General features: G+C 39.9%; 1 protein-coding gene across 3 annotated transcripts in view; it reads left to right on the plus strand.

Annotated features, from left to right (window-relative positions):
* TSHZ3 (teashirt zinc finger homeobox 3) overlaps positions 1-17,649 on the plus strand; it is a 65,287-nt gene extending 47,638 nt beyond the window's left edge. For all 3 annotated transcript variants that reach the window (XM_077786297.1, XM_077786298.1, XM_021540794.3), the window contains one exon: positions 12,761-17,649. In XM_077786297.1, the coding sequence (XP_077642423.1) occupies positions 12,761-15,960 (3,200 nt within the window). In that variant the 3' untranslated portion in view covers positions 15,961-17,649. The remainder of the gene's footprint in view (positions 1-12,760) is intronic.
* Positions 17,650-19,560: the final 1,911 nt, after the last annotated feature.

Below are 19,560 nucleotides of genomic sequence, written 5' to 3' on the forward strand. Positions count from 1 at the left end.
TTGGACAGGGTTCGGGTGTGCCAGCGCAGGGACTGGCGCTGCTGGGGTTTGCCAAGCTGGCAGGGGCAGGGCAGGGCCAAAGAGCTGGCTCTACCTTCCCCAGGTCTGGAAGGGCAGGACAGGAGGCTGGCTGATGCCTCCCCAGCTGTCCAGCACCGCAGGTGTGTGCATGGCTGGGTGTGTGACACACCTGACACACTGAATGATCTCCCAGATGTGCTGGCTGAGTGCAGAACTCACCCTTGTCCTTGACTGAAGAGGGAGGGACAAGTGGTGCCCCTTACCTGTATGGTCTGAATCAGGAGAGAGCCTCACCCAGAGCCTGGGCTTTCTGACAGCTTAAATTCTACTTAGTGGTGATTTTGTCTGAAAATCTGCTGTTCTTCAGAAGCATTGGGAGGATCAGGACTCTGCTCCTGTTTTTGCAAACTTAGTTTAGGTATGTGTGTGCAACTAAAGTGGTGGAAAAACCATGAATTGATCCTGCAAGTTGTGATCGGGGCTTCTTTTCCTTCTTTTTCTTCTAAGCCCCTTTCAGATTCCTCCTGAAAGGCAGCTCATGCATCCTCTCTGTCCATTTTTATGCATGCTTACTGTTTTACACATCAAACAGGGTTATGTGTGCTTTTTTAGTAATGCCTGCTGAAGCATGGAAAGGATCAACATTTCATTTTCATTACATTTCATTTATTTCTCTATTTTGGAGGAAGGGTTCCATGAAGTATAAGACAGACATAACTAAAACAAGTTTCTCCAGCAGGTGAAAGGCATTGGTAGTTAATGTATCTCCTCCTAAAACAGCTGAATTGCAAGTCACAATCAGAGATTTAGAAAAATTTGTCTGCTTGATAATGTCTTTGCCATGACAAAGTACAGTCACAAGAGTAGTAAAAGGCTAAAAGAATGGCCAGACAAAGACAGATCATCAGTTTGCCTTTAGTTTGAAACTCCTGCAAAGCTATTAGTTGAAAATACCTGCATCAAATAGAGGAACACAGAGATTACTGTCTTACAGGTATATTTAGTCTTTGGTTATATTATTTCAAATATTATGTAGCTCTAATAGCATGAAATAGAAACCCCTCCCTGTTACAGAGAAAGATATTACATCATTGCTGTTACAATGCTCTGCTGCAAAAGGACTTTTAAAGGATTTCTAATGATAATGAAAATATTCTGATACAGCATTAAGGATTTCACTCCTGAAATGTGTTTAATGTAAATATGCTGTCAGATACTCTTCAAGTAATTGACAAGAGCAGATGATTAGCAGTGTTCTCAATAGTGTTTTTGCATAATCTTACATTTTGACAGAACTCTTCAGCTGCTTTTTATTGTCAGTGCTCTGCAATCAGTAATACTTTTTCCTTGACATTTACTTTGTCATTATAAATCTTGTAAGTGGTCATTTAACTTGTTCAGTATGCATGTAAGAATATCATTACTAACACGTTTGAAAAACGTCTTCCTGTTGAGGAACTGTTTGAAAGTAAACTTAAAAAACCCTAAATGAAGTAGGTTGATGAGTGAAATAAATACCTGTCTGTGAGCATTTTCATGCACATTTCAAGGATGTTTTAAAATCTCTCTTTTACTGAGCATTCACTCCTAAGTAATCAAATTCAACATGCTTGTTGGATTTTTTTAATCCGTTACTTTTTAATTTTAATACTATTGTTCAGTTATGATCATTTGCATCTGACTGACCAAAATTAAACTCTTATGATCCATAAGCATTCATAATTACATACTGCATGTAACATTAATAGTCAATATAATAAACCTTCATCTTTATTGAAGCATCTCTTGTTTCTACAGCAGTTCTTTAATCTATCTCAATAGATTTCTAGTGTACAGCTCATATAGATTTGGTCAGTGACAAGGGTTAGAGTAGTCTTGTAGAACATTTACTTGTAGCTGTGAAAAGCCCACATTCATCAGAGGATTAGGTCGATCAGATTGTACCAGGATCAATGGAAGGACTGTGTGATCCCTCTTAGGCTGTAATGTGTTCACCTTCTTTGGAGAGAATTCACATACACACACATTTCTCTGTCTTAAAGCCATTTATCTCAGAATGTCAAATTGCAATAATTAACCATTATTGATCTTAAATTCAATTAACTTCATTAACACAGGTCATGATGAGGGTGCTGGTAAGGGAAAGGCTCTTGACAAGTGTCTTTTCTTATATGACATTGAATGTTCACAATCATGGCTATAAACTATTCATACTGTGCCATAGGAGCATCTTTTAAAAATGACAGGAGTTTGGTTGGTGGCTCTGAAGCGACGTTTTTATCCCCTCCCCCTCGTCTCCTAGTTCTCAGGGTTTTCCAGCAAATTTTCTATTCAGGAATCAGTGAACCATTTGTTTCTAGTACATTATCTTAGTGTGGCATTATAGCAAACCCCACCTATTCAAATACCCTTCTGTTCAATAGGTACTGGTAGATAGAGACCCATTTACAGCAGTCTACATTAGTATAGTTAGCAAATGAGTGAAATGAATATTCAGTGCTTCTCTTTGCTCCACATACAAAAAAAAAAAAAGCTGGGTCCATCTTGTAGAGGTAATCCTGAGAATCTCTGTTTGTTTCAAGTCCTAAGATTCATATTGTAGTCAATAGTTGTTTTTCTTAAATGAGGGCTGAATAGCAACTGTGAAAGGACACAAAGCTTTGTTGGCCCACACTGAGCTCCTTTCTTAATAGAGGAACTTCATTATATGCACAAGTTCACAATAGCTGAAATTGTGATTGAAATCATTTGGATTTCTACTATACCATTCATACAGATGTATAGAGTTTATTGTAAGGAGGCACTGCAGCCAAAATAGCTATTGAAACTACTGTAGAAAGGGCTTCAATGGGAGATGCAAGTTTGCAACAAAATGAAGGATCAGGCTGAAGGTCTTTTGGTACATTTTGAATGTCTTAAGTTGGCGTGATTATTTACAAATAAACCACCAAGCAGAATGACTCGCTGTAATGTACTGAAGTGTTTTAGGTGAAAATTTGATTTTTAAAAATTTCGCAGCGAAGGTGGCAGCTCCAGAGATGTGTGTGTATGATTAGTACAGCTAAACACAAATACAGCACCAAATTCTAGTAACTGTAAAACTTGTAAGATGTGGACAAATTAAGAGCAACCAAATATGTGGGAAGATTACAGAAAGTAAGGTGCAAGATTTTTTCTTGGTGTAAAAAAAGGCTAAACCATATCAGAAGGCTGAGAGAAATGTGCATGAAGAGAAATGACAACATCAGTTTTGTTCAGAAACAGATTTCTGTGACAATTAAATGGTCATTTTGTCACTACATTTCCTATTTCCACTCCACTATACAAAGCATTTACTGAGAAGAGGCAAGGCAGAAGCAGAATGGTTTGATTACTGCATTTGAAGAAACTGAAGTTCCCTTACAACATCTGTTTGCTCAGTGAAGGATTATAATAATTACGAGCTATTAGAGCCATATTGAGAACTTCTATGCTCATGGCTGCTTATCCCAGAGTTGGCTGTGAATCTTGTATTAGTTTGTGGAATGCCCTGTGTGCTTTTCAGTGATTAAAAGATGCCACCCAAATGTCTAGTATCAAGCAGAGATTTTGTCACTCTGTATTTTGGTACCAATTCATACAGAGAATTTGGCTTCATCTTTCCAGGATGTTGACAGAGACTTTTAACTAAAAGACAAAACAACCCCCAAAACAAACATTTTTTTTTTTCTTTGAATGTTCTGGTAAATATTTTTGTCCATTTGAGGAAATAGTAATTCTGTGCTTAGAAAAATTCTACGGAGTCCAAAGAACAATTAGGGTCAAGTGTAACATGAAGCTTTTTTCTCTGCTGCTGAACTCCTATTTCAGTGGCTCCCACTGAAATATGTGCTTGCATGTAGTAGGTCTCCAGCAAGTCTGTAGTACTGCACAGCAAGCAACTGCCTTGGAAACCAAGGAAAAGCCACTTTTGTCTAACTTAAGAGTGGATCACATTTATTCACGTTGAATAATTTATACAGCAAATATAGGTGGGGGTTTTTCCTGTTAGTAATGCACTTGGTCATTGAATTTGTGATGTTTGTGTGAAATCTTTGAAAATCTGGGGCTGCTTGTGAGCTGATACTTCACCAGTCTGTGCCTGGTTCCTGATCCCTGGTGGTGTTTCCCCTTTGTGGCTGGGTAGCTGACCCTTGACTGCCCCATGGACAGTGGGAACTTCATGGGACAGTGCTCCTTGGGATGGTGTTCATTTGTAACTTCAGTGCAGTTGGAGGAAGAGCAGCCTTTCCCAGGGAAGGTGGAGGAGGGTACTACAGAGGACGGTCCTACAGGGATGTTGATGAAATGGGATCATGAGAGCCTGGAGTGAATCAAACCAAGGAGCAGTTGAGAATTCCCACTGGGCACTCCCAGCCTCTGCTGCTCAGTTGCCTGCCCGGTCTGGTTGTAGTGCTGCTTGTGAAAGGCTGGTTTTATGGTGGTATGGTGGCCAAGAAAGTTTTTTCTCCTTTTTCAGCAGGATCAGCCAGAAATTCCAGGCACATGCCCATAGGAGCTGTTCAAATCTCTACTGCCCCAGAGTCCAAAGGGGAAAGGAGATGGATTCCACAAAATACCATAGCAAGGAAGGTCCTTCTGTCATTGTGACAGTCCATAACCTTGATTACTGTTAATCCTGCCTCGCTTCTGGTATGGGAACACACAGTGGAATATAAACAGTTCCCCAGCTGTGGTACTTTAGGCAGCCAGTTGCATTGTGTGTGTGACTGCAAATTTAGGTCAGACCCCTTAAAAATCAGTTCTTCCTGGGCAGAAAGGCTCTGAACTCTTGTTCTTCTGAAGTTTCTCTAAGCTTGTCATTCACTCCTGGCTGTACAAGAATGATATCTGAAGAAAGTCTCTAGAAATCGATATGATTTTGTTCATTAACAGTAACTCGGACCTTGGTTCTCAGCCAAGGCTTTTTAATGTTTGGATCCCTTCTTGTCAAACAGCTCTTGTAGAAGGTGGCAGGTGAACTCTTAGAGCGAGACAGATTTCAGACTAATCCTTGTGCAACCCTACCCATAGAAGAGCACACTGCAGTGTGTTGGGATCAGGTGCTCCTCTCCGCACCAGAAAAGAGTGGTGCTGTGTTTCAAGGGTGGGTAATTTGAGCAGCTTTTAGAAAAGCCCTGCTGAGCACGTTGAATTCAGGGAGTTTAGGCCCCAGGGAGAAATCAAAGCAGGGTGCAGTTTTAGAGGAGGGAGGCATGATCCATCATGCTCCATCTCCATCACAGGTCTGGCAGAGTGGGTGTCACAGTGTACCCGAGTCCTGCTGTGGGCTGGGAGCAGAGAGCTCTTCAGAGGACAGTTGTGACAATATTTCAGAAAACTTCCCCATTTTCCCCACTGTGAAAAGAATTTTGCTGGCAGCCTGCAGGTTCAGCATTTACTGGATCCCAGCAGCTTGGCTCGGAGGAGATCTGTAACCACAGGTTCCAGGTTGTGCTGAGTACATGCACCTGTGGGTATTTCACTGGGTGAAATAATTGTTTCAGCTGAAAACTGGCAATTATTTTCAATTATACACATATATTGTATTCACATAAACACACTGTGAGGAAACATAGGGACAGAACAAACTTAAGTCATCTTCCCCTGTTTTGTGTAAACAGCTGAATTATATATATTAACCTACAGGAGTAACAGGGTCCTTCAGTTGTCTTCTTGTCTAGCACCAGACAATTAATTTTTAGCTTCTTTCCAGGTTTTGAGCTGTAAACTGTGGATAAGAACGTTTCTTCCACAGGGCTGATGTGAAAAATAAAGCACTCATTGAAGCTCTTGAACACCTCAGTTAAATGATGCTGTCCAATAGTTCCAAGCTCAAGCTGCTTCTAAGCCATTATTTTATAGTAGGTTTTTTCAGTATGCTATTTTTTTTAGTGAAGGAGATAATACATAAATGTGAGGTTTTCACTTGGTCATTTAAGAAACATCTAAATAATGTTTGCTTTCAGAAAAAAAATAATGTCTCCCTTACCAGAATTTGTATTGTTTTTTTGAATGTTTTCTCTCTTCATTTATGAGTAGGCTGTATGACACATTTTTTGTGGCACTGTAAACTCTAAAATGAATGGGAGACCTGACTCCTGTGCCTTCCTTTGAACTACACAGAACCCAGGGGAGTTTGGAATACAGTGACATAAGGAAAAGGTACCTGATGTAAAATTGCTTTGTTCTGTGCTTAGGTGGCCCACACTGTAATGGCATATAAACTAATTCCTTGTTATCATTTCTTCTCTGTGTGTCCTTGTCCATGTAATTCTCATCTCTTAGCACTTACAGTTGATTTGGCCTCTCTGAAGTCTCTCCAAATGTAATACCAGTCCAGGATGCTGAATCAGAGCAGCTGGCTAGCTTCCTCTGGCCTGTTTCTGAGCTCTTTGTGGCAGACAGCTGCAGTATTTTCATGAAGGAACAAACAAAGTACACTTCAAAGTTTTTAGTGCCTAATGATAGCCCCCCATTCGATTGGCATCCTGTGTCACATCCATCCACACCACTTCCCAGTGACTTAATCCTGCACTCTCAATGGCATGAAAAGGCTGCAGATTTATCAACATACAAAAAAAAATCCAGCTAAACAAGCATTAATCATGCACATCACATCAAATTAACATGTTCAAAATTAATATTCTTGACCTTGCCAGTGGGCAGAATAATCCGTCTTGCAGTAGGCTCGCGCTCCGGTGCGAGGTACAGGGGACTTGAGCCGACGTGAGAGAGAAGTGCTGACCTCTTCACTTGGAAATAGCATTTCTCTGCCATAATAGACAGTCTTGCCTCTATGAAACAGAACCTTTGACCTTTCTAACAGGAATAATGTCCCTGTCAAGGTGCTGGGTAATCAGTATTGCCATGCCCGTTTAGAGACTCTTGTCATTTGCCACTCTCGTAAGCAGGGCAGTCACTCCTGCCTCCCATCCTGACTGCCTAATGAGGAATATGCCAGCATCTCTGCCAAGGAGTGAAGTCTCAAATACAATTTCAGTTACATGGGAATTATCAGTTAGTCTCAGTATAGAAATAGCTCATGTTGTGGGTGAAATGTTTGCCTTTCTTGCTGTGAGTGGAAGGCCTGTGGAGTGGGAGTTTTCTAACAGACTAATGTAATTCTTTTATATGCCTGCATTTGCATTAGGTCTTTGATTGACTCCATCCACCAGGCTGGTTTTCTCTTGCCTCTGCTCATTAATTTTGTGAATAAGGTTCATTGGCACAGTCAGATCATCTCCATGCTGCTGTTCCTCTCTTGGCTTTCTCTGCACTGGTGTTGAGACTGAGCTGCCTCTTAACTTCAAATGGTCCCACCAAAACTGGGGAATCTGGGTTTTTTTCAAAGATAACTTAAATATTTAAAAAATATTCAGTTAATTTCTTAGGTGTCTGGTATCTGATTTAAAACAGAATGGGACAAGTATTTAGGAAATGGCTGTGCACTGCCAGCAGCAGGGGCAGTGACAGGAGCCACCTCTTGTGCAGTGCCATGGAATGGGGAGTCAGGGTGCAGAGGGACTTTGGCAGAATCCTACTCACTGCTCCATTTTATAACCTAATATGATTCTTTTTCCCGGTTTCTTTTTTACTGGGAATATAGTATTAATCCTGTAAGCATTAGGAGCATTTCTGCTCCTGATCCTATTCTGCTGTTATTTGTTTTTCAACTGTGAAATTTAGAGGGGCTCAGGTTCTTTAAGAAGTTTCTTTTACCAATGAACTCAAAATTAAATGGTTTGGAAGATGACCCTTAGTATTACTTGATGATTTTGAATGATGCATAGCAAAGATAATTTTTTTTTTAATAGAAAGCCATTTGTTTAAAGCAAAATTACTTCCAAGAAACTGAGACTGAGTGGTTTTGATAAACTTTTGTAACTAAGAGTTTTTCATCTGAGAAGAATTGGAATGTTTTGTTCCTTTTCAAGCAAACAGCATATATACTAGTTTAAATATACCCACAGTGAGCTAATTAAAACAAAAGAAAAAATTTTGGCAAGAAAGAAATATAATTAAAACAAGAAATTGCAAAAGTGTTGAAATGAAATATTTGGATATGTCCAAGCCAAAATATATGGTTTCCGCTGTATTTTTCAGGAAATGAGAGGGGAAAATTGTGCATATAATTGGGTTTTGGAGAACAGTAAAATACACCTTTAGTGCTGTGGTCTTGTATTTCCAAACAATCTCAAGGAGGCGTGTGTCCAGACACTCACTGTGGGGGTGTTGCCATGGAGGGGATGACAAGCCTGGAGAAAAGGAGACTCAGGGGTGACTTTATCACTCTCTACAGCTCCTGAAAGGTGGTTGTGCTCAGGTGGGGTTGGGCTCTTTCTCCAGGCAGCACTGACAGAACAGAGGATACAGCCTTAAGCTGCACCAAGGTTGGATATTAGGAAAAAGTTTTTTTACAGAAAGGGGGATAAAGTTCTGGAAATGCCTGCCCAGGGAGGTGGTGGAGACCCCATCCCTGGATGTGTTTAACAAAGCCTGGATGTGGCACTGGGTGCCAGGGCTGAGTTGAGGTGTTAGAGCTGGGTTGGACTCGATGATCTCTTCCAACCTGGTGATTCTGTGAGTTCAGTGACAAGCATTCAGGGTTTTTGCTGTTCTGCTGAAGAGGAGCTCTGGCAGTCAGGTGGCAGCTGTGGGGCTGGTGAGCCCAGGACATCGGCAGGCACGGCTGCTCTGGCTCCACGGGGCTCCTGTGCCTCTGGGGCTCTGGTGCCTCTCTGCTCTCGTGCAGCACATCCCTGGTGTCTGTGCAGAGCCAGGTATATGAGTTCATTACTGTCTATGCAATATGTAGATCATTTTGGACAGTGATGGATCACAATTTATTTCCACTGGCAAAGAAATGATCCATAGCTCAGTTATGAAGGTAATTCCCTCTTGTGTGGAAAGGAATTGCATTATACCACAGCTTACTGTTATATATTGATATCAAATGTGTTAATTTCATTGTTACCTAGCACTTCAGTTAATAATTACAACAAATATTAATGAGGGAACTGTCTCTTCTCAACCTCTCTGTGGTTGTATCTGCAAGATGTTTCTGAACCCCTTTGATATCCTCTTCCCTAGAAACTTGAGTGCCACGCCAGGCAACAGCTTTCCACTTTTTGTCAAATACTGTGTCACAGTGACACCACTGCTCAATTTGCAGGCAATTTCCTGTGGGTTATGGTGCCCTGTGAGATGAAAACTAAACACTTTTTTGAGAACTGTGATTTTTTTTTGTCCTTTTTCTCTGGAAAAACAAAACCCAGAACTGCCTAATTTCTTTCATTTCCACTCTTATTAACTTCTGCCACTAGAATTGCCTTTAAAGTTGTTTTCCCCTCAGACTTTGCTGTTGAGGCCTTGAAGAACAGTTTTATAGATGCCCTACTATTCAAACATTTATTGTACACTTGAAAAATATTGAACTACGAGTCTTTTTTTGTCTTTTTTTTTTTTTTTTTTTTTTGCATAATAGGGTAATGGCTAAGTAAGGATGAGCTGGTGACAGTGCTTCTTATAAACAGTCTGTCCTCCAGGCAGTGAATCGCTGTGGAAAACCCTTTTACCGTCTCCTCCTGATTTTATTCTCTCCTTTAGCAGTCTCTTTGCTTTTCCTGTAGGTACTTCACCAAATAAGAAATTTCATTGCTGTGGGCCTCCCTGTCCTTATTCCTGGTGCAGTGAGGCTGTTACCTTCATCTGTGCTCATACTGACCATTTCTTGCCCCTGAGCAAGGTGTGACGAGGCAGGACCCTTCCACTAGACCAGGTTTCATCCCATCTCTGCAACGTGGGGGGGAAGGAGCAGAAGGAGCCCTTGGAACTGTCATTTTCTCAAAGTTGCAGATTGCTGGGTTAAATTCCACACTGTCATTTGTGCCGCATTTCCTGCATTTCTGGATCAAAGACACAACTTGAGCTTAGGAAGGAGAACAGCTATAGAGGAGGCAGCTCCTGGTTAACACGCAAATATGCTTGATAGTTGGTGAAAAGGGCAAAGAAAGCATGAAAGGTAAATAGATTTACATTTAAATGAGCTGCATGCTGGAGGTTTTCCCTAATGTAAAAGTCACTCTCTAAAAAAGCTGTGAATGTGACAAGTCTTTTCAGTTCAAACAAAATTCATAAGACTTCAGCAGAAAGAGAAATAAAAATGTAAAGAACAACACACTAATTAGGGAGTTGGTTCTGTGCCCTCTGGTTGTGTTTGAGCAATGGGTCCAAGGAGGGCTCTCCATGGTGTGCAGGGATGGAGCCCTTGGGTTTGGAATGTGATGTGGTGGTGGGAATGGGTGGCACACACTCCGACAGGTGCTCAGCAGCCAGAGAAAACCACAGACAGGTACACTCAGAGAGCCTTGCTGTGGCACCCCAACCTGCAGGTGTCAATGAGGGCTCTTTAAGGCAGGTAGTGTGGTGGTAACCTTGGGTGTTCTTTACTTTGTGAAAAGCAAATTATTATGCAGTTTCAAAACAGAGGCAAAGAAACAGGAGTTGTAGAAGAAAATCTGTTTCCACAAGGGTATAGAAGGTTATATTTGCTTCCAAACTAGAGGTTTCATGCTATGATTCCTTCCTTCCATCCTTCCTTATTCAGTGGGATTTGGTGTGGTTGAGAAAGAGGCAGTTAGCAATCAGTTGTCTGCACATTATCAGTAGTTATCCAAAAATTTTCAGCTTCAGAGAGTAATTTGAACTGCTTTGGTCTCCTGTGCTAAAGTTCTGAAAATCCACCTTTTTCGATTATGTGTATTGGTTTTATTGCAAATATTTGCAAGACAGAGCTGAACCTTATTTTAAGTTGCTACTGAGTCTTTGATATACATAGAATAATAATACTTTTTTCAAAATATTTTGAAAAAGCATAAAACAGAGCAAAACAGCAGAGCTCTATTTCATTGTTTCCAAAGTCTTATCTTTGTATCAGCACCTTTGAAACATCTTATGATAAAATTTTAAACTTATTTCTTTCAAACTCTGTGGTCCCAAATTTTAAAACCAGAACCCTTGCAGCTTGAATTTTCTGCATTGAAATGATCTGAACTGAAATAATCGATCATTATTATGTGTTGCTCTTTTTTGATATGTTTGTGATTTGAAAGGTTTAACTTGTGTTCTGAAGATCACATTATAACTTTACATGCTTGGAAGAAGATTTGCTACCATTCATCCATGTGAAAGAACAGTAGTGAATATTTTGTATTACCTAACTGAACGAAGAAATACTCCATGTGAAACTAAAAGCCTGATTTCATTGTCACTTTAACAGTTGTTTTGTCTCTTGTGGTTTTCTGATAACATTTAAGCATATTTTCCCTGAAAGAAGTTTGCAAGGTTTAATATTGTGTGTGTGATACCTACTTTAGTGTTCTACATTTTTCAGTCTGTTGGTTAAACAGGGCTTTTTGGGGTGTAAACTGCTATCTTCTCTGCACTATTGCCTGAAGAAATAAGCTATAGGTTGTTCAAGATACAAATAACCTACATTTTCCAGATGTGTTGCAGAGAAGGTCAAATGTCAGGTGTCTTTAACCACAGAGAGTACTGAAAATGTGACTTTTTTCAGTTTATAATTATCTTTGTGAGAGATTTTAAATTCCACTGAAGAGAGTCATATTCTATTTTTGCTTTCCTCCAAATTAATGCATTACATAGAACTAGATAAATTTGATTAGTTAATGATTCCTTTTTTTAATGTTTCCATAATTTTCTTGCTTAAAGGGAAAACTTAGGTAGACTTAGTATATGTAAAACAGAAGCACAGAAGCACCATGGGGAAAAAAAAAAAAATGTTTGCTGTCAGTTGCCAACTGTCCTGTTCAAGAAGAGTATCTTAGATTTACATCACCAGTTGCATTACTTGAGGGGAAAAAAGACAGGATCCCTGTTGGGTGTCCATGTAGCTTATGCTGAGTAAATATTGACAAAGTAGTCTAAAGAGCAAACACTTTGACATTTGTAAGGTCCACTGGAAGGTCTTGTATATATTTATACAGCAAGAATGAGTGCAGCATACCAATTTCATTGAACTAGTTCCTGACATAATTCTTCATGGGCTTTCTTCTTGAGGAAGTTGTGTTTAAATGGGAATGGGACATTTGTTGCACCCATAAAGAATAGCCTCAAATTGCTTTGAATTAATTGTTTCCAGAGGTTACATCACTTGCATTTAACTTGCATCTCTTCTAAAATGTGACATGACTAATAAAGATAACTTTAAAAAATCTGATTTTTAAAATTTATTTTAACTGGCAATTTTTTTACTTTGTAGAAATTCTTGATGTTTGTTGTGCTCTATATTTATTAATGATTGAGTCTGAAAACTGTAATGAGCAAAAAATGCTTGCTTAATTTAAATTGTGAATCTGTCTGTTAAGAAATGCATTAGGGGTAGGAGAAGCATAAGACATATTAATTGACAGACAGGAACTGCTGTCTCTGAGGTTGATACAAGTAATTTATTACTTTAGAAATGAATGCCACCTCCAGAATGTGCTTCATTAATTTCAAATTTAGTTTTAATTTCAAGCTGTTGCCCCTTGAGAAGAATAAGGTGGCAAATTATGTTTGAAGAGCAGATTTTTTTTTTTCTTGCTCTGAAGAAACACTAAATTTTAACTGTTTAATTTTACAAATAAGTACACTTCTTTGGCTAAAACAAAAGTATGATGAGCAGAAACTAACTTGTATTTTCTTCTCTTCACAATAGCCTACGTTTCAGATGAACTAAAAGCAGCAGCGCTGGTGGAAGAAGATGTGGAACCTGATGAAAATGCAGTTGATGGGGAGCCTTCAGCAAAATATGCATGTCCAGAAAAAGACTTCAGTAAGAACTGCCAAAGCTACCAAAACTCTCCAGCAGCTGAGTTCTCTAGCCATGAAATGGACAGTGAGTCCCACATCAGTGAGACAAGTGACCGCATGGCAGACTTTGAGAGCAGCTCCATTAAAAATGAGGAAGAGAGCAAGGAGGTTTCCATACCACTGGAAGACTCTACGGTGTCTGATAGTTTAGAACAAATGAAGGCCGTGTATAATAACTTCCTCTCCAATTCCTACTGGTCCAATCTCAATTTGAACCTTCACCAGCCAATTTCAGAAAAAAACAACGGTAGCAGCAGCAGTAGCAGCAGCAGCAGCAGCAGTTGTGGAAGTGGCAGCTTCGACTGGCACCAGACTGCGATGGCCAAAACGCTGCAGCAAGTTTCTCAGAGCAGAATTCTGCCAGAACCAAGCCTTTTTAGCACAGTGCAGCTGTACAGACAGAGCAGTAAGCTCTATGGCTCTATATTCACTGGAGCCAGTAAATTCCGCTGTAAAGACTGCAGTGCTGCCTACGATACTTTAGTAGAATTAACAGTGCACATGAATGAAACAGGACATTATCGAGATGACAACCATGAAACAGATAACAATAACCCCAAAAGATGGTCCAAACCACGCAAACGTTCTTTGCTTGAAATGGAAGGGAAAGAGGATGCCCAGAAAGTGCTAAAATGTATGTACTGTGGTCATTCATTTGAATCTCTTCAGGATTTGAGTGTTCATATGATCAAAACAAAACACTACCAAAAAGTGCCTCTGAAGGAACCTGTTACACCTGTAGCAGCAAAAATTATCCCAGCTACTAGAAAGAAAGCATCACTGGAGCTTGAACTTCCAAGTTCTCCAGACTCCACGGCTGGGACACCAAAAGCCACTATCTCAGATAGTAACGATGCACTTCAGAAGAATTCCAATCCCTACATTACACCAAATAACCGCTACGGTCACCAGAATGGTGCCAGCTACGCCTGGCACTTTGAGGCGAGGAAATCTCAAATTCTGAAGTGCATGGAGTGTGGAAGTTCACATGACACCCTGCAGGAGCTCACGGCTCACATGATGGTGACAGGACATTTTATCAAAGTCACTAACTCTGCCATGAAAAAAGGGAAACCAATTATAGAAGCTCCAGCCACACCGACAATAACGTCCTTAGTAGATGAGAAGGTCCAGTCTGTGCCACTAGCTGCCACCACCTTTACATCTCCTTCCAACACACCTTCTAGTGTTTCCCCTAAATTAAATGTTGAGATTAAAAAAGAAGTAGATAAGGAAAGAGTCATTGCTGATGACAAAATGAAAGACAAAGAGAAGTCAAGTGAAGATGAGGAGAAGTATGATATCTCCTCAAAATACCATTACTTGACTGAAAATGACCTAGAAGAGAGCCCTAAGGGGGGATTAGATATATTGAAGTCTTTAGAAAACACAGTTACATCAGCTATAAACAAAGCTCAGAATGGCACACCGAGCTGGGGTGGCTACCCCAGCATTCATGCTGCCTACCAGCTGCCTAATATGATGAAACTGTCATTGGGCTCATCTGGGAAGAGTACACCCTTAAAACCTATGTTTGGAAACAATGAACTAGTGTCACCAACTAAAAACCAGCCCTTAGTGTCTCCACCCAGCAGTCAGACCTCACCTGTGCCAAAAACAAACTTTCATGCCATGGAAGAGTTGGTAAAGAAGGTCACTGAGAAGGTGGCTAAAGTGGAGGAGAAGATGAAAGAGCCCGAAGGGAAGCTCTCTCCACTGAAGCGTGCGACACCTTCGCCGTGCAGCAGTGAAGTCAGTGAACCCCTTAAAATGGAGCCCCCCAACGATGGTGGCTTTAAAAGCCAGCAGAACAGCCCTGTTCCTCAGAGAGACGGTTGCAAAGATAGCCCAACTGCAGAACCTGTGGAAAATGGGAAAGAGCCTGTGAAATCCATTGTAGGTTCTTTAAGTAGCAGCACAGCCATCATCACTGACCACCCTCCCGAACAGCCATTTGTAAATCCATTAAGTGCACTGCAATCTGTCATGAACATTCACCTTGGCAAGGCAGCAAAGCCATCTTTGCCCGCTCTGGATCCAATGAGCATGCTTTTTAAAATGAGCAACAGTTTGGCAGAAAAGGCTGCAGTGGCCACCCCACCTCTACAGTCCAAAAAATCAGACCACTTAGACCGTTATTTTTATCATGTCAACAATGACCAACCCATAGATTTGACGAAAGGCAAGAGTGACAAAAGCTGCTCTTTGGGTTCAGCGCTTTTGTCATCCACATCGACATCTTCTGCATCTTCTTCATCTACAGTGACAACAGCAAAGACATCTGCAGTCGTGTCATTCATGTCAAACTCGCCGCTACGCGAGAATGCCTTGTCAGATATATCTGATATGCTGAAGAACCTGACAGAAAGTCACACATCAAAATCTTCCACACCTTCCAGCATATCTGAGAAATCTGACATTGACGGTACCACAATAGAGGAACCAGAAGAGAGTACACCAGCTCAGAAAAGGAAGGGACGTCAGTCTAACTGGAACCCTCAGCACTTGCTCATATTGCAGGCCCAGTTTGCAGCCAGCTTACGGCAGACTTCAGAGGGGAAATACATCATGTCAGACTTGAGCCCTCAAGAAAGAATGCACATTTCCAGGTTTACGGGACTCTCAATGACCACAATTAGCCACTGGCTGGCCAATGTGAAATACCAGCTCCGAAGGACGGGGGGAACTAAGTTCCTTAAAAATTTGGACACTGGACACCCAGTGTTCTTTTGTAATGACTGTGCTTCACAGATCAGAACTCCTTCAACTTATATCAGTCATCTTGAATCGCATCTGGGTTTCAGGTTAAGAGACTTGTCCAAACTGTCCAGTGAACAGATTAACAATCAGATAGCACAAGCAAAGTCACCATCTGAAAAACTGGTGACGTCCTCTCCAGAGGAAGATATCGGAACTTCTTATCAGTGCAAACTTTGTAACAGGACTTTTGCAAGCAAGCATGCTGTTAAACTTCATCTTAGTAAAACACATGGGAAGTCACCAGAGGATCATCTTCTGTACGTTTCGGAGTTAGAGAAGCAGTAGCATTTGCTTTTGATTAAAATAACTGTAATTTGCTTTGAGGAAAACTGTCAAAGACGCCTTAAAGCTACTGTTTAGTTCTTGGCACATGTTCTTATTTTAACTCCAGAGTCGCTCTGGGCTGAACTGTTTTGTATAACTGTACAGTGTTTAAATAGAGGTGCATAATCAGCTGTTGTTACTGGTAAAATATGAAGGTTAAAATGCAGTGGTAAGTGTTTGGAACTTTGTGTAAATTGGATTTAGTTGCTGTGCATCCCTCTGATGCATCAAGCTGCATGCATTAACAGACAGTTTAATTAAGCATTTATAACTAATTCTGGTGCACTTTTTCATGTGACCTAAGTGTGCTGGTATTTCTCACCCTATAATCTTTAGCCCTCTGAGTACTTTGAAGCACTTTTGCATTAATTTGGTAAAAATGTAAGGATATGCTTTTTTTTTCAGACCCTTACTAGCTTAGTTCTGATTACTAATATGAACCTCCATTTATGCAGAGGTGTCTCACACCTTGAAATTTAAAAATATAATTTTCACATTGAAACATAGATGTATATATTGTATAGATTTCAAAATCTCTTATGGAAAATGTGATTGTGGTTAATGCCATTTTCTTTTTTTTCAGCATTTTTAGCAGCAGCGGGGTTTGTACCTGGTAAGCCCCAGGTATAAACTGTACCTATATATAGTGTATATTTCATTTTTTTTTTAGATCAAATGGTTTTTCCATTAACAATCAAACATTGTAAATTATGTGATAAAAGATACCACAGATAACATTTATAAAGTATTCAGAAACATTATTCTTAAAGCAAACTATGTTTTGCTTTGTTTTGCTATACAGTACATCTATATTAAGAGAGGTTCATGTTTAAATTATACATATTTATTAGTGTTGCAATCATTTGTTTGGTTTTTTTTGCTTTTGCTTTTGGTTTGTTTTTTTTTTTTTTTTTTAATTGTATGAAGAAACAGAAGCCACGGACTGCATTCCTGGCATACATTCTAACTGTTTTGCACAACATGACTTTTAAAGGTATTTATTAGTAAAAAAAAAATAAAAATAAAATAAAAAGAGAAAATTCAAAATAAACTCAGTGCTCAAAGGGTTAAATCTATTTGAAAAACTTGTACTGTATTTCCTAAACATTGATAAAGCCTTTAAAATGTTTGTACTGTAATACTTTGCTTAAAAAGTTATGAGGCATTCTGTGATATAACCTCTTTTACTTATTTATAAGCGCTCTTGGTTGTTATTTCCTATTGTAGAATGCCTTTTTATTTCAATTGGTAACTTTCTGTTTTGTTCTGCCTAATTATTCTCCCAAGATTCCATACTGCAGCTTTATCTTTAGGCATATGAAAGGTAACCCGTGGTTACCAGCACACTAAGTGATTCTGTTCGTCTCCATTTTTGGCAGTTAATTTGCAGAAGTAACTGACAGCTGACACCATATGAGAATCTATGTATAAAATATTGGCATGTAAACAGCACAGACACTGTAATGCACTCTGTGCCCTGTTTTGTTGTTGACAATGAAGCACCATTATATGACTCTTCATATAACCTTTTTTTCTACAGCAGCATTAAAATTGTCTTTTTGCTATAATTTTGTGTTGCGTTCACAATTATGTCTGAAATGTGCTACGACTAACGAGCACATTAAAATTAAATTGTATGCTATCTGTTTATGACTGAAGCTTGAGTAGGTTTCTTCATCTGCCAGGTGCTGGCAGTCAAAAGCTGCACATAAATCACTGGAGTTTTAGTGAACTTTAGCATTTAAAGAGCAGGGTAGCACTTATTCAAAGGCTGCATTAACGGAGTTTTTTTCCCCCCAGAAGAGATAAATGAGCATTATAACTCCCTTTTAAGCATCAGGTAAGGCTGGCTGTGGAGAGGGGGGCTAGCAGCAGTGCATGGCAAAGCAAATGGGTGTTTTGCTGTGAGCTCAGAGCCAGGCAGGCACCGCTGCTCCCCCGCCTTCCTCCTGAATGCATTGAGCAGAGTCTGACCAAGGGGTTCCACAGCTCGGAGAATCCCTTTCCACCTGCCCAGCATTTCCAAAGGATGGGAGAAGGAGCCTGAGACCAGGGACTCCAACTTTGTGCTTTTGAAGTGAGTCCTGTTCTGTCCCTCCCTGCTGCCGGACAGCATTCCCTATTCCCGGCAGGTGGAGAGGGGGAGAGGAGGTGAATAAACACAGGCCAAAGGAAAGCAAACAATCTGGAGCATTTATAGGATAATGACAGGCTTCTGCTGGTGGTGACAGGCCATCCCATCAAAACCTTTGAAAACAATTTGCATCTCCAAACACCCATATTGCTATGCATGTGTAAGTGATGTCTGTTGCTAGTCAGGTGAATCCTGAGTCCAGAGGTGGTTATCTGGGAACCAAATCCACCACTACAGCACTTCAGCATCCTGAGTGAGAACTACTATTCCAATGTCAATTATACAGTTTCCTTCCTTTTTTTAAGAAATCCACTGTCTTCCAGTAAGCAAGTAATTGAATCTTTGGTTTTCTTTTTCTTTCTTTCTTTCTTTCTTTCTTTCTTTCTTTCTTTCTTTCTTTCTTTCTTTCTTTCTTTCTTTCTTTCTTTCTTTCTTTCTTTCTTTCTTTCTTTCTTTCTTTCTTTCTTTCTTTCTTTCTTTCTTTCTTTCTTTCTTTCTTTCTTTCTTTCTTTCTTTCTTTCTTTCTTTCTTTCTTTCTTTCTTTCTTTCTTTCTTTCTTTCTTTCTTTCTTTCTTTCTTTCTTTCTTTCTTTCTTTCTTTCTTTCTTTCTTTCTTTCTTTCTTTCTTTCTTTCTTTCTTTCTTTCTTTCTTTCTTTCTTTCTTTCTTTCTTTCTTTCTTTCTTTCTTTTCTTTTTTTTCATCTTTCTCTGTAACGTTAAAAGCCAGTACCATATCTCAAAAATGTGTTGGAAGGTTCTGTTCATTCTGCAGTAAATGCTACTAAGTGGACCAAGTGAATGGGATCAGGGTTTTGTTTTTTTCCCCTCCTCTTTTGGCTCACACTTGTGTCTGATTTTAAGGTCATTTGTGTGTCAATGTTTATAGCCTCAGCTCAAATTCCACCAATAAAATCACAGCAGTTTTACTGGTTGACTGTACCATCCCAGGAGTCCCTCACGTAGTGAGGAAAGGGAGCCTGGCTGGCTGAAGTCTTCCCTGGAGCCTCCCAGGTGCCTGTCCACATTTTTTACAAATACATGATCTCAGTCTAAACCCAGCCAAACTTTTTACCTCTGCAGTAGAGAATTCCTCTTTTTGAAAATTATAACAGCTTAAATATAGTATTTGGTGGCAAACTAGAAATTCACACATAAAGAAACTGGCAGATTATTGCATATATTGTCAATCAATGTATTTTTAAGATGCACCATTGACTTATAATAGTAATGCTCAAAGCTCTGTACGCAATGCTGTTATCTGGGACACGGGAGGGAGTAAAAGCAAGAGACTGCAGAGTCTGCAGGGTTCTTTCCACTCACTCTTAAAATACAGGCAGGGCATCTGATGATCTGCTGCAACCTCCCTGATCTGGTGAAAATCAGTTCCTGGGCCTGACTTACCTGGGTCTGAAAGTGCAGTGAGATGTG

Source organism: Lonchura striata, chromosome 13 (genome assembly GCF_046129695.1).
Source record: "Lonchura striata isolate bLonStr1 chromosome 13, bLonStr1.mat, whole genome shotgun sequence".
Lineage (NCBI taxonomy): Eukaryota > Metazoa > Chordata > Aves > Passeriformes > Estrildidae > Lonchura > Lonchura striata.